General features: G+C 30.9%; 2 protein-coding genes across 23 annotated transcripts in view; one reads left to right on the top strand and one right to left on the bottom strand.

Moving 5' to 3' along the window:
* The window catches only part of LOC129793040 (casein kinase I), a 40,875-nt gene that overhangs the window by 7,068 nt on the left and 19,411 nt on the right, over positions 1-14,396 (top strand). For 10 of the 21 annotated variants that reach the window (XM_055832713.1, XM_055832731.1, XM_055832650.1 and 7 more), the window contains exons 3-4: positions 3,375-3,544; positions 8,910-9,020. In XM_055832713.1, the coding sequence (XP_055688688.1) occupies positions 3,375-3,544; positions 8,910-9,020 (281 nt within the window). Of the gene's footprint in view, positions 1-3,374; positions 3,545-8,909; positions 9,021-10,860; positions 11,076-14,396 lie in introns of all 21 variants that reach the window. The other 11 variants (XM_055832704.1, XM_055832620.1, XM_055832641.1 and 8 more) reach the window with 3 other exon arrangements.
* LOC129793124 (uncharacterized) lies at positions 3,546-5,089 on the bottom strand. 2 transcript variants are annotated; one of them, XM_055832788.1, is made up of 5 exons: positions 4,999-5,081; positions 4,561-4,885; positions 4,250-4,497; positions 3,955-4,188; positions 3,546-3,883 (listed from the first exon to the last, which is right to left on the bottom strand). In XM_055832788.1, the coding sequence occupies exons 1-5, from the start codon at positions 5,038-5,040 to the stop codon at positions 3,614-3,616; spliced, it is 1,119 nt and encodes a 372-aa protein (XP_055688763.1). In that variant the 5' UTR covers positions 5,041-5,081; the 3' UTR covers positions 3,546-3,613. The 2 variants fall into 2 exon arrangements, with proteins under 2 accessions (XP_055688763.1, XP_055688753.1); XM_055832778.1 differs by having other exon boundaries at positions 4,250-4,885; positions 4,999-5,089.

Below are 14,396 nucleotides of genomic sequence, written 5' to 3'. Positions count from 1 at the left end.
TTAAAGTAAAATAATTTTCATTCAAGTGTCCTATTACTTCTTATAGGAAATGAACTGTCCTGGAATTTCCAATAATTATCCATAAAAAAGGGCAAAATAAATATTTGATGTTCTTTAGTGTGAATAATGGAATGTTTTAGTATAATTACCTACCACCACTCTGGAGGTATTAGTCAAGTGTCTCATGAGTCGTTACTTACATTTTCTTCCACTTTGTAATAATTGGTTGAGTAATAATTCTTTTTCAGAGTCTTCATAAAATATTCTATTTCTTAATCTTCTGGGTTATTACGTAAGAGTATTTTTAATGTTTTTTTTATTGATTTTTGACAAACTTTTGGGAAGAATATGAAGGAGAAAAAAATTTGTATGAGTTTAGAACTTAGGGTAGGTTGAACAGAAATTTAATTTTAGCTTATTTCAAAAAAACTTCAACTTTGGAATTTTCCGTTTATAATCTTTCCTGATCCTGTAAGTTCTTTAGAATATCTTTATAAAGGTTAAAGAACTATTTAGACTTGATCCTAAAAATAATATTGGTTCAATTTTTGAGAAAATAACTTAAAAATTAAGCATTTGATTCCATCGGTCCTTAACGGTTTAAGGACAGACTGATCTAATAGCATTTAACTGATTTATTGTCAGATCAGCGTTACTAAATCAATTTAATATACAAAAAAAACTTTCAGAAAAGAAAAAATACAGGTTACATTTTAACGTAAAAAAAAATATTAAAAATAAATTAGTTTCATCCGAGATTTGAACCCACGACAAACGGAACAAAAAACTACTGTTTTCGTACAATACTACGCACTGCACTATTTTTCTACTATGGGATGAAATCTTAAGAGTTTAAATTAATATTTTAGACAATTCTATGATCTTTTTAACATTTAATTTATAAAAAAAAGATTCTATTTTATTAGATTCTTCAAAAATAATCTTTTTTTCCTCTAGAAAAAAAAACTGAGCATTTCACCCAAACATAAAGTCTTTCGGGTCTTTCACAGCATATGAAGAGTATAATATTGGTTTTTTCTATAATTCGTTTAAATTAAATAATTCATCAAAATGACATTTAGCTCGTGGGGAAGTCGAGTTCAAAATAGAGTATATACAGTACAGGGTACGAATGTGCTGTGCATTCCTTTTTGTCAGTAAATTGAGGGAATTCGTGCATATGAAGGGTTTCACGGTATTCCATATAAACTCATCGCAACATCACGTGTGTGGAACCATGAAAAATTGTTGTGTATGTAGCCCAAAATGTATGGGGGGAGGTGAAAGAGATACCCTGTGAGAATGTTGATTGGTTCTATTTGGAAAATTGCTATGTCAAGGGTGGACATGGGGGTGGGGAGTTGAGTCAAAGAATGAAAAAAAAAAGAATCGAACAATAGTAGAACGTATAGCGTCGCGCCGTCAAGACATTGGCTGTGTGTTGTGAAGAAAAAAGGCACTAAAGTGTCGTGGCATTCAGTTAGTTATTTGTGGTCACACGGTGCTGAAAGTTGTGTGCGCGGCTTAAAGTTTCTCCGGCACCCCGTTACAGAGAGTTCTTTTGGTGTCCCTTTATTGTGTTGTACATATAGCAATTTGCTGTGCCAATATATAGAAGGGGACAGTGTGTGTACAGTACATGTGGGGAGGCGAGAAAAGGGCGTTAAAGGAGGGGATGATTTGAATTGTGAAGTGGGTGGATAAAGGTGGAAAATATAGTGTGGCGTCAGTGTTCACTATGGGTGGTTTCATTTGAGCGTCACTTCAGTCATGGATTCAATTGATATTCATCCGGTTGAGTTGCCACCTTCCTGTTTTCGAATCATTAGCATACGGTTATGTTTAAAATGAAAGAACTTTGAAAAGAAAAATGGTTTAAACGACACTTAATATGCTCAGTTAAGCAGATTTCACGTGCTTTTTGTTCTATTAAAAATATTGTTTTACCTTATTAAATTAAATTAAACACTCAGAATTGAAGGTGAAGTGAAAATAACCTATTGATTCCTTCAAATTTGTTATAAATTTTCCTTTTTTTTCATCCATCTTGCATCTATTGCTCTCTAGATACTTTTTTATGCTATATGTGGGTACACAAGAGTGCTTTTCATATATGAGAAAATGTGCTTATTACATGCCAAAGAGACGAATTTATTGACATCCCCACCCCCTATGGTACTGAAGTGTGGTTGATAAGGAATATAATCCATAAAAAAATGCCGAAAATCAATAATATTTGCAAATGGAATTTGGCGTAAATAATTTATTACATTCTGAATTAGTGTCACATCTATTTGTTTATTTTTTTCTCGTGTATTTGTGTGAACACACTGTGGGAATTGACATAGAAAATCCACCCTTTTTTGAGCACATTTTTTTTGTTACAAAATATATTTGGAATATTTATTTAATGTTTGGTGTACCGGGACGAAGGATAATCACCCTCAATTGTAGGGGAGATTTTGCATAAATAATGGGAATTCTGATAATTTGTAAAATTGAGTGATGATAAGATAAAGGGATAAGCGCACACGGCTTACATTATTTACTCTGTGAAAAAAATTAGTTTGAACTTACTTTAATTGATTTGTTAGACTCGTGGCGGAATGGTTAGAGCAATCAGCTCGTATTTAAAAGTTTGTCGGTTCGAGTATAGATTCTGTAAGAAAATTTTTCTTTGTCAAATAAATTTTTTCAGAGATTTAGGATGATTTTAATCCGGATGTGTCCATGGAAATGTCAAAAGTTTTTAATTTCACAGATTCAGATAAAAAAGAGTTTCAGAACTTCTTACACGGAAATTCTAGAGTTTTTGTGAAGAAATTAATTTTCTAGACAATTCTGAAGTCAGATTTTGTGAAATTAAAAAAAAAATTGGGCATATCCATGACAAAATCCAAACGTCGCAGATTAGAAAATAATACACATGGATTTGTTTTTTAGTCTGCATTTTAACCATTATTTAATCACAAGAATTTCATAATTGTAAAAAAGTCCCAGATTCATGAGAAGTTAGTGGGAGATTGAGACAGTTCTTTATGTTAAAACGCCCTCACGTTGATATATCTCGAAATCCTTTAATCTTTCTTTTAAGGACCACAATTTAATCTAGCTATTGAAACTAATAAGAATTTTTACAGAAAGAAATATTTTTTGAGGTTTTTTCTTATAAATGTTTTTTTTTGTGTTTATAAAAAATATTTAATTGGAAAAATTAATGAGATGGAAAAATCTCAATAGTCCCCATAAAGTTTGTCCCTGACGGAACCCTCATGACGAAGGCATGCAGTAGTTTTAATGCTTAGAAAATTCATTAGTCTGTGTTATTTTTTGAAATAAAAATTCTTAATTGTTTTTATTGAATTTCTTTGCAGTGGCATTCCGGGCACTTCATCATCAGGAGGTGTTGGTGCGTCTCGAGGAGGTACCAGCATGTACTCCGCCAGACATTCAGTCAGCTCCTCATCTGGCGTCCTGATGGTGGGCCCAAACTTTCGTGTGGGCAAAAAAATCGGATGTGGCAATTTCGGAGAACTTCGATTAGGTGAGCTTCATTTCTTTTAATTTTTATTTTCTTTATCATTTCTTACATTGTTTTTAAAAAAAAATCGTTTTAATTAATGCCTTTTGGTAGTATTTTCCTTGAGAAGTAATCATTAAAATTTGGTAATTCTGGAACTGTTATTTGCGATGAAATTTCTTTGGTGATTTCAAGCATTTCACCGGCACATTTTTCCATTTTTAACGTAATGGATGCAATTGTTGTGATGCCACAGTTGATAAGATCTTCTTTCATTGTGGAAAAGTAGTGGGTTAATTCAAGAATGCGCTTTATAAATTCTACAGGTAGAAGAATTTGTTCTTTTTCCAGTTGCAATGGTGTCTAATTTGAAAAGAATTTGAGTATTATTTCATGAGAAGAAAATAATGTTGTTTGTGAATTTGATAAATTACCAAGAAATAGCAGATTATTCTTCCCAAAGTATTGTTTTGATTTGTATCACATTTCTTCAATTCAACCATTAGGTCATTTGGAATTTTGAGTCCTTTTAGTAAATTATTGTACAATTGGAGGATAATTCGTTTTCCATCATTGAATTTTTCCTTTAAACAATTAATTCCGTCTGATACAAGTCCTTTGATGTCCGTAAGATTGGACAGACATTCTGATGATTTTACTTTTTTGGCCTAAAAATAAATATTTTCTAAGTCTTTTAGTTGAAAAAAAAAGAAGTTTTGATAAACTTACAATAGCAGCAGAAATGTCTCGGATTTTCTGAAGAGTTTCCTGGACGAAATTTCTCACTTTTCGGACTTTTTGTATTTCATTCCGAATAAATTCTTTGGTTTTATTCGTGCTCACCATTGGGGAGGAAAGAAGTTGAGATGATGAAGATCTATTTGTTAAAGCTTCTGAAATTGCCTTAATAAAAGCTCCAACATCGTTATAGAGGTCTCTTGTTTCCTTTAGGAAATTTTTCACAATATTCGGCATATCTAGAAGGGAATAATCAGATTCAGGAAGGGCAAGTGCGGTATTTGGTGCCGCCTGTGTCTGACTTGACCAAAGTGAAGGAATTGATGGCATTGAAGGCATTGAAGGGAGTGATGGCATTGCAGGAATTCCCTTTACGTTTGATAGGAAGTTCTTTGCCACTGAATTTTGGGTTATATCACGTTTCTTGTAATTTTTCTCCTCACCAACATCTAAATTTTCATCACTGAATTTAAATTCATTGCTAAGACTTTTAAAAATATCCACCATTTCATCCGTTTTTCCATCATTCAATCCTTCGTGATAATAAGTCTCTGCCAAAGATTCTTTATGTAAATCTTCTAAATCTTTAAACTGTTCAGGCAATCCTAAAGCTGAAGCTGTAATAATCTGCAATATGTTTTAAGTACACATAGATGAAATATTAAGGAACACGAAGGAATTTCATTAAAATCACAAAAACAGTTTGAAACTTTAAATTATAATTCCACCTGGAAACTAACTTGAACAAGGAGAAATGCACCAAGTATAATTAGAAACGTCATCTCCGGGTAACTTCCTTTCCCACAAAATTTTTGCTTTAAAGTCACGAAAGTATCTGAAGTTGAAATGGATTTTGCATTTATATATTCTCAAGGAAAATGATCTGGTTAAATGGATTTTTTTTCTCGCACCTATTTTATTACCATAACAAAAATAAACAAATAAATTCAAATAAATTGTTTTTCTGCATATAGAGTAAATATTTAAATAAGTGCGATACTTAAAAAAAATTCCTGAAGTCAACTTCTCAATTTCCCAGTGGGTGGTTGGGGCTGGAAAATTGCTTTTAATGATTACGTAAAGCGCGAAGAAAAATCCGGAAATCAAATTCATTTAATAATGATTAATTTTTTTTAACATTTTTTCTTACTAAAATATGGGAGTTTTCCATTAAAAAAAAATGTATTTTTACGACATTCTTAACACGATAAACATAGATAAAAGAAATTCTATAAAGAACTTTATTCGTATGAGTATGGGAAAACCCCTTGTTTGAGGAAATAATCGAGATATGCGTAATCTTGTAGAGGATAAAAAAAAAATAAGAATTCGTCAAAGGCACTTTGTCCAATGACTAGAATCAACTGGGTAAAGATAATTTGTCCAAAAATAAGAAAATTGACGTCATAATCGTATTTTTTGTCTGTTTCAATGGCATCACATCCTTTCTGTTTTGTGAAGAATTAATTTTAATATTATGATATTAAATCTCCGGAAAATATCTCTTTCTTTCTCTGGTCTTCGTCAGTATAGAATTTTCCCTTCTCAATAAGGAGTTAAAAAGAAAAAAACTCAATTAGTTTGTCTTATAGAGCTTTCGACTCTATCCGAGCTTTCTTCAGTGAATTAAATAGGGGAATGTGACCCAATTCCGACCTCCTTAAATCTTTTTTCAATCCCCTATTACTTAAAACCGATAAAATGCATAATAGGCTTACACGGGGGAAGAACGTCTCCGGACACCATTTAACGTAACGTGACGTAAAACCGATAAAACTTTAAATCTAGAAAGTTATGGAAATTAAAAAAGCATTAAAAGAGCTTTAAATAATGGGATGTACTCTTCTTGCGCATTAAAATTTAAGAATATTGCTTTTTATTTTATACAATTTTTTTCTCATTCTGCGCGGACATTTAGAGGTTCGAATTGGGCCACGTTACCCTACATATTTTTTTATGAAAACTCTCAAAAACGTTTAAGACTGTCTACTTGCGAAGACCGGAGAAAGAAAGAGTTAGTAAACCACGTTAGAACGTATCGGATTTAGAATATATCGATCTAAAACCATTTTAACGTCTTTGTTAAATTAATTTTGGTCTAGATAAAATATAAGAAAAATGTAAATAAACGTTTTGTCATGGTTAAGGTGGTTAAGTCAACATTAAAATCACAGTCATGATCAACAAATTTTAATATAAATACATTAATATTTCTTTAGGTCGATTTTATGTTATTGACGTCCCATCCATATTTTGTTTTGAAGATATTCTTTTGTAATACTTCGACATGTTAATTGAATATCCCGATAGCATATTATAGTACACGAGGTAAATTGTCGCTTCGCTCCAATTTTCCTCGCCCCGCTTCGCGCAAATTTTAGAGAGAAAAAATTGTGATGATTTATAAGTATGATTGGGCACACTCATCAATCTCAAAAAAAAATTCAAAGGGAAGAAATCATTTTCATACAACATTTCCGGCGCCAAATTCAAAAATTTGCAAAAACTGCATGAAATCTCTATGGGGGCTACCTGAAGGGGGGCTTTGGGGGGAAAATGAATACGGCCACTCGAAACCGCCTGTTATAAGGAGCCTCTGTACCAAATTTCATCGCGATCGGTCAAACGGTGTAGATTTGTATAGCCGAACACGACGGAAGATTACCAACAAACAGACCTTTCTTTATTATATAGATAAAATGTGATGATTGAAGATGATGAGACGAACAATGTGGGCTATTGTATCAACTTTTGCATTAATGCCCAATTAAACTTTTATATAACAACCTAATCAATTTATTAATAGGCAACCAATAGTAAGATCAGCCTTATGTGTTATGTGTGGTCATGCATGCGGCGATTAAATAATGTTGAAGTTGTTCACCCAGTCGGTGGCTTTTGGGGGGGGGGGGGCAATAGGAATGGGTGAATGATGTTTATAGGTATGGAAACTCTGTGTCTGTGTGTGCGTGAGAAGTGTCAAAAATAATATGTTCTTGTGTATTGAGAGGCACTAATGACCTCTTCTAAAAATACCGTACTTTTATTGAATTTAGGTGTCTTAAATAGATTCTAAGTAGAGAAGAAGTATCTTGAAATAGTTTCCCCATAACTATTTTCTTCTCTACATTCGGTACAACATCATATAGGTATACCTACCTATTTCAATGAACTCAATTGCATCGTGCAAGTGTTTTATATAGATCTTTCTTTTTTTTTCTCCTTTTAGCAGTGATTCTTCTTTTATTTTTTTTCTCGTAAGAATCTTTCATGATGTGTTATGGCAGAAGTCACGTTTGATATTAAAGTGAAAACCATCTGTTTCATTTTTCATCATTTTTCTCCACATAACGATAGTATTTTCCACTGTTGCTTAGCTATTTCCATCATGTATCTTCGACTCCAGGGGGAAAAATATGGGGGAGGTGTGTATCCACGTGCAAAAATAAATTTAATTATAAGTTTTTCACTTTGATGTATGTGTTCAACGCGGGGGTTTTTCACAGCAGAGGTGTAAATCACAATTCCATCAAATGGAAAGAAATATATAATATTGGTTGGTGTACAATATGAGAGAATCCCGGTAACTGCTTTGCGTTTAACACCTCCAAACCCACATATTTCATATGTACATACATATGTAGTTACCTGTACATACTTTTGCGTATAGATATGTAACATATGTGGGGAACTTTGTATACATAGTTATAAAAAAAATTGAGGAAGTGTAAGCTAAGAGACACCATAAATACTAAATCAATATTATTTTTTTTGTGTTCACCCTATCAATGTCACATGATCAATATTTATTCCTAATAATAGATAAATATTTTCAAAATACTTACCTTAGTGCTCTAATTATGAGCATCATCACATTATCAATATTTGGTGTGAATGAGGTAAAAAAGGAATAATTAAGAGAAAATTATCTTTGCAATTTAAATTTCATAAAATGCTTTTTTTGTAATTTTATTTATTTAATTTTCTTCTTATCTTTCTGCACAATTTAGTTGATTTGTAATGAGAAAGGTGGTTCCCCCATTGCGTATACAATTGCATATGGTTGTTAAAATAAGTTCTTAATGAAGAAATTCGCATTCAAGTGACGAAAGGTAGTTCAAGAGGGAATTGGGTAGAAAACATCTTGCATTTTGTGAGAACATTTTGAAAATTATTGGAACAATTTTCAATGCAATTTATTGGTTTTCATTTAAAAATGACCTTGTTTGTTGGAAATTTGATGTTCCCATAATTTTTGCAAAGATCCTCATTCCTGAATCATTTTGTGGTCTGTCCCATCGTGAAAAAGCAGAAATCCAACAAGTTCGAACAGGTTTCTATCATCATACATACTTTATGCTATCCTCATGCTGTGTCGTACCTTCACTTTGGCGGATTCAGACAGAGAAATGTATTGTTAGTGGAGCAGGAAGAAGATGATCGTACAAAATAGAAGGAAAAAAAATTCATTGTGTTGAAGAGGAAATGGTTTTGGAAAGAATACTCAAAGAGAAATCTTTCTAAATCTCTCATCTTTCTAAATATTAGCTAAAGACATTGTTCTGATTAATTTAGAAAGTAAATTAATTAATTCTTTACGAAGGAATGGAGTAGGAATCTAATGAAAATTTTCCTCTTTTTTTCTTTTCAGGAAAAAATCTATATAACAATGAACATGTAGCAATAAAAATGGAGCCAATGAAATCCAAGGCACCTCAACTTCATTTAGAGTATAGATTTTATAAATTATTAGGATCACATGGTAAGAATTTTTTCATTTTATTCTAAAGTATCTTACATATTTTTTTTTAGTTTTTCTTTCAACAGGATAATAGATTAAGAAACTTTTTGAAATAATTTGTTGAAAGTCTCTTGGGAAATGTATAAATTAAACATAAGAGAAATTCGTAGTTTATAAAGTTTTCCCTAAATTCATAAAAACTTTAGAAAAATAAAATATTTCACGTATGGATCAATGAATGATCGAAGGAGCACGAAAGGGTTAATTGTGAAAAGAAATGTTGAAGACAAAATTGAATAAGTATTTAAAAAATCCTTTTAAGAGTATCCTAAATACGAAAATTGTTTGAAACGGGTTGAGTAAAAAAGAAGTTTATTTGAAACTTATTTAAAGAAAATGATTTTAAAAGGAATTCCTAAGAATACCTGAAAATAAAAAAAAGCTAAATACATAATTTTTAAGTAAGTTAGACTGCTCTATGTAAAATCAAAATAATTTACTTATTAACTCTTTTCAATTACGATTAGATCATTACAAAGGACTTTTAAGAAATATTTTCAAAAAGTTTCAATTTTTTTTTAATTTTTTTCTTTAGTATTTTACTTTATTTTCTTCCGTACAAAATTATACAAAAAATCGGTAAAATTATCGAGAAATTTATTCTTACCTACTTACAATCCCACGGCTTCAATACCTACATAATTTGCATTATGAATTTTTATATTTTGTACGTTTAATTGTGTACAGAGGTGCCATTCTTCAGCTAATAATTCCTCTATGTACTCACTTTTTCTCTTTTTTCTGTGTGACTAAATTAAGGGATCAAAGTTCGTGTCGTACAATCATAAATCTCAATACTTTTACTAAATGCTGTAGACTTGGTACTACATACATAATTTTTTTTCTTTACTTTTGTGCGTTCCATATGTACCTATTATTTGTTGATGGACTGCTATACAGTGGTGTCCGCAATAACGTCATTCAGGTTTATTTAGGAGAGAATCTATTACTTTAATTTAAAGCTTCTAAGATTGACTTAAAGTGCAAATGAAAAAAAAAGATTCAAAGCAGAGCACCACTGTATATGCAAAGATATTCAGCCAAAATGTCCCACGTTTATAGCCTTCTTTCGCAATGTTTGAAGAAGAAAGAATAAAAAAAATTAGTGGAGCAAGGGGTGAAAAGGGGAGAAGAAAAAAGTTTCTCGATAATTATGATAAAATGTCACAATGATGGTAGGTCAAGCTGTGCTTAGTATGAAAAAAAATCCTCTAAAGAGCCCTTCACTGTGGGTATATTACATACATAATACACAGAGGAGGCAATTGACAAAAGTGGCTTTACTTTGTTGGCGCACTACATGACCTATGGCATTGTTATGAAAATATAATCTCACCGAGAGAACATGAAAATTTAAATATACACACTTTTCTCATTTTTTTTGTCTCTCTCAGAGTTAAGGCTTCCTTTTTTATGCCGTTTAATCCGCAATGTTAAATGATTCTTCTCCTTTATAAATAGATAATTCCTGACTTTAACCTCTCTCTCTCTCTTTTCCCCGCCATTGTTGTGACTTTTTTTTCTGTTACAAAACCGATTTTAGTGGAAAAGAACAACCCTTTGTGTGTTTATGTAATTTATGCTGAAAAACAAACTCTCCTGATTTACTTTGTTATGTTGTACGACGTTGCATAAATTGTTTGTTTTGGTGAATCTGCAAAATGGATGATGGGTGATTGCTTTATACATACAAGATGTGTATAATGTGTGAGATTGTCTTTATATTGTAATTCCTCATCCCACAAAATCTTCCTCACTCCCACCTAAAATCAAATGCGAGTATTCAAAATGCAAACAGCAGCTCGTTCCAATTATACAGAGACCTCATCAAGTTCGTCGACTAATTCGAATAATCAACCTCCAGAGGGGATACCAAGAGTTTATCATCTTGGAACTTGTGGCGGCAGATACAATGCAATGGTTATAGAACTATTGGGTCCATCACTAGAAGATCTATTCAATTTATGTGGACGAAAATTTTCACTGAAGACTGTACTGATGATTGCAAAGCAACTAGTAAGTCCGGGTCGGCAACAACCCTCAAATTATTATTTTTATACATTTTTTTTTTTGTAAAACATACAAACATTTTTTTTTATATTCTTTTTTTATGATTTTGAGGCTAGATTTTGTGAGTTTATTCTTTCTATTTTCTTGTGAAAACGTTTTTGTGTCATTTTTTTTTCGTTTGATATTAAAAAAAGAATTAACAAAAAAGTGCTTTTGGTGATTTAAATTTAAATAAAAAAGCCATTCAAAAAAGCTAATGATATTGAAAATAGAATTTTTGTATTTATTTTTCTAATTTTAATAATTTATTTTTTTATTAAAAATATAAAAGTCTGTTAAATGTAAAGTGAAGAGACTAAAAAAAAGCTTAGGCTTCGTTTTTCTTTCTTTCTTGTGTTTTCGTCTCTCAAAATCACTGTGTTTTGTGTTTTCTTTTTCTGTGTGCTGTTTTATTATTTATCGTACTGTAATAATTGGTCTAATTTGGGCAATTAGGTTTACCTACGATTTGAAAGAAAAAAAATATAAAACTCACTGGTACGGAGTTGGAAAGTGCAGCAAAATTTTTTAAAAGAATTTTTGTAAATTCAGTAGATAAGGTTTTTAAGTTTTTATTGAGTTTTTTTTTCAAATCGTGTTGAAAATAGCAATTTTTAGGGGTGAATTTACACCATAAATAAATATGGGAGGATTGTCTAAATTCGACTACAATTTTTTTTTAAAGAAAAGAAATTATTTAGTTTTTCATTGCCTAAAAGGGTCCTTTTAGAAAAATTATCTTTAATAAATTTTCTTTTCAAAATATTATATTGAAAAAAAAGTCCATATGCAATTGGTCGTATTTGAGCTATCCTCCCCTAAATATCGATTTGAATAATATTATTATTGGAACAGAAAATAAATGGCACTTAATGGCAAAATGCAATTTAAAATTAATTTTATGAATTAATTTATATAAGAGTTAATTTTAAGTTGCTGATTCGGCATTAATTAATTTTTCTGGGTCATCGCAAAATGTGTATAAAATACATATTTTTTTAGATTTTATTTTTTGAAATTTCATTTTTCATCATAAAATATCATTGGGTGCTTTAAAAAAATTAACAAAATTTTTATTTAATCATCTGTGTGATTTAACATAATGCGTTATGCTAAAGTGATAAACAATCTACCCACTACTAAATGTTAGTGGGGTTAAAAATTTAAAAAAAAACAGATTTCCATGATATATAGCTGGGATTTTCAAAGAAAATTTCCTTAATAGTGCTTTCTCGGAAATATTTATGAAATGATTAAATTATTTTATTTAATTTTTGGGTCAGAACTTTGACTCAGAAGTGAATTGAAAACATAAAAAATAATTCCAGAATTTATCTAAAAGTCATATTTCTCAACGTTCCAAGCTCTAATATTTCTTCAATTGAAATTTCTTGGCAAGATTACTTTTGAAATTGCTGTTTAATGTATCAAAATTCCGCAAGGAAATAAATATTTTCATAATAGGAAAATTGTTCTATTGTGCTGTTTACTGCAGAAGAACGATCTAGCGTATGTACGTCTCAATTTAATCTTTTAAAGCAATCTCAATTTTTTTTATAACGTCAATTTAATATTGATTTATGTTTTCTCGAAAGCACTATGTTGGATTAAATAATAAAATTTCAAAATGAAATTTTTATCGAAAGAATTGGATTTTGTGCTTATTTTTGGGTTCATTTAGCATGGGAAATAACAAGATCTTTTATCTTAAAATCAATGCAAACTACAAAAAAAAATCGCAATTTTATTTTTCTATACATTTTACCATGAATTTAGCCTACAGTCCACAATCATTTTTGTTGTTTTTTTTTATTCTAAAATAATTATAGAGAAAAAAATTAAACTTGTATTAACCACACACTGTTCAAGAAATGTGGCAACTATAACACTAAAAATTTTAACGATTTCTGTATATTTTTAGTTTTTTTTTAATGTCTTTCGTCTAAATTGTATGTTCCTTATTTGAAAATAATTTTTATGAGAGCTAAAAGGAAACAAAGAGGGAGGCCATTGTTGGCAATAACAATGATGAAAAAATGTTAAAGAAAATGTTTAGGAAAACTATTAGCCGACCCGGACTTGAATGAAACAATATATTGGTCTAGAGTGAGATTTTTCTTTTGTTTTTGAATAACTGAATTCTCCCTAAATTTCATCTAATATAACTATGTGCGTGTAATGCCCACAAGTCAGCAACTACTATACCCTCAAAAAAAAAAGCTTGATGTTAAGAGAAAAAAATGTAGAACAAATTTCCTTGACAACTTTTGACTCTGGTAGTCGCAACCTTCCAACATGATGTCAGTGCTCCAATTTTTCTGGGCTCCCGAGAGAGTCAAAAAGACGGAAAACCTATTCGTGTTTCAACATAATTACCATTTTATCATTTTTTCTCCTCTTTTTTTTCCTTACCATTTCAACCCAATTGAATTCTTGGGTGGTTTTCATTGTTCAGGATACGAAATGCTGGCTTTTTTTTTCACGTGCGACGGGGTAGCGTGGAATTTGTGGGAGTTTGGGGTTGGGTAGCAAAGTGGCTGGTATCTGTCTAGCGTATATAAACTTCCAATATTGATTTACATTCATTTGTTAATTTCACTCGAAGAGTGATAATGTAAAATTCAATAAAAATAGCTTACGTGAAGGAAGAAAAACGGAAGGTGTAGCTTAATGATTCCTTGTACTATACTATGTACAATCCATATATAATACTCCTTGATGGTTAAATACGATGTTGAAGCACTTTTGTGAGGTATAAATTTCTTCCGATGCATTTCAAGATGAACACAAGGGGGTGTTGTTTTAAATATATAGAACACTTCGAGTCATTAATCATAATTACTCCACCCTTCTATATATCGTTCAAGCATCTAAACCCACTTATTCGTTCTCATAACCACGCTGTCGAGGAGCTTTAAGGGGGGGTTTTCTTTTTTATAATTTCTTTTCTCTCTCTATGAATGTGGGAAAATCACGATGAAGGTCAGTGAAATAATGAAAATATTTATGTTTCAATGAGAAAACTCGTTATCCTTACAAGTGAATCCTTCGCACCTTTATACTAGTTTCGTTTCCTTTTTTTGTATTTCTTTTGGAATATCATTGTATTTTCTCTTTAATGGTGGAAAATGTATTTTCTTTCGCGTGAGTTTTTCAATAAGTAATGTGAATTGACGTAAATAACATTTTATACGTTTATTTAATTATTCAATATTAATGCGCTATTTAGCTGCATTTTTTAGTGGAGCTATTTATATATTTAATTAAAAAGCTCAAGTCAAAGCTCAA

This window comes from Lutzomyia longipalpis, chromosome 1 (genome assembly GCF_024334085.1).
Source record: "Lutzomyia longipalpis isolate SR_M1_2022 chromosome 1, ASM2433408v1".
Classification (NCBI taxonomy): domain Eukaryota; kingdom Metazoa; phylum Arthropoda; class Insecta; order Diptera; family Psychodidae; genus Lutzomyia; species Lutzomyia longipalpis.
Note: the sequence above shows the minus strand (reverse complement) of the source record. Positions and strands in the feature narration are given on the sequence as shown.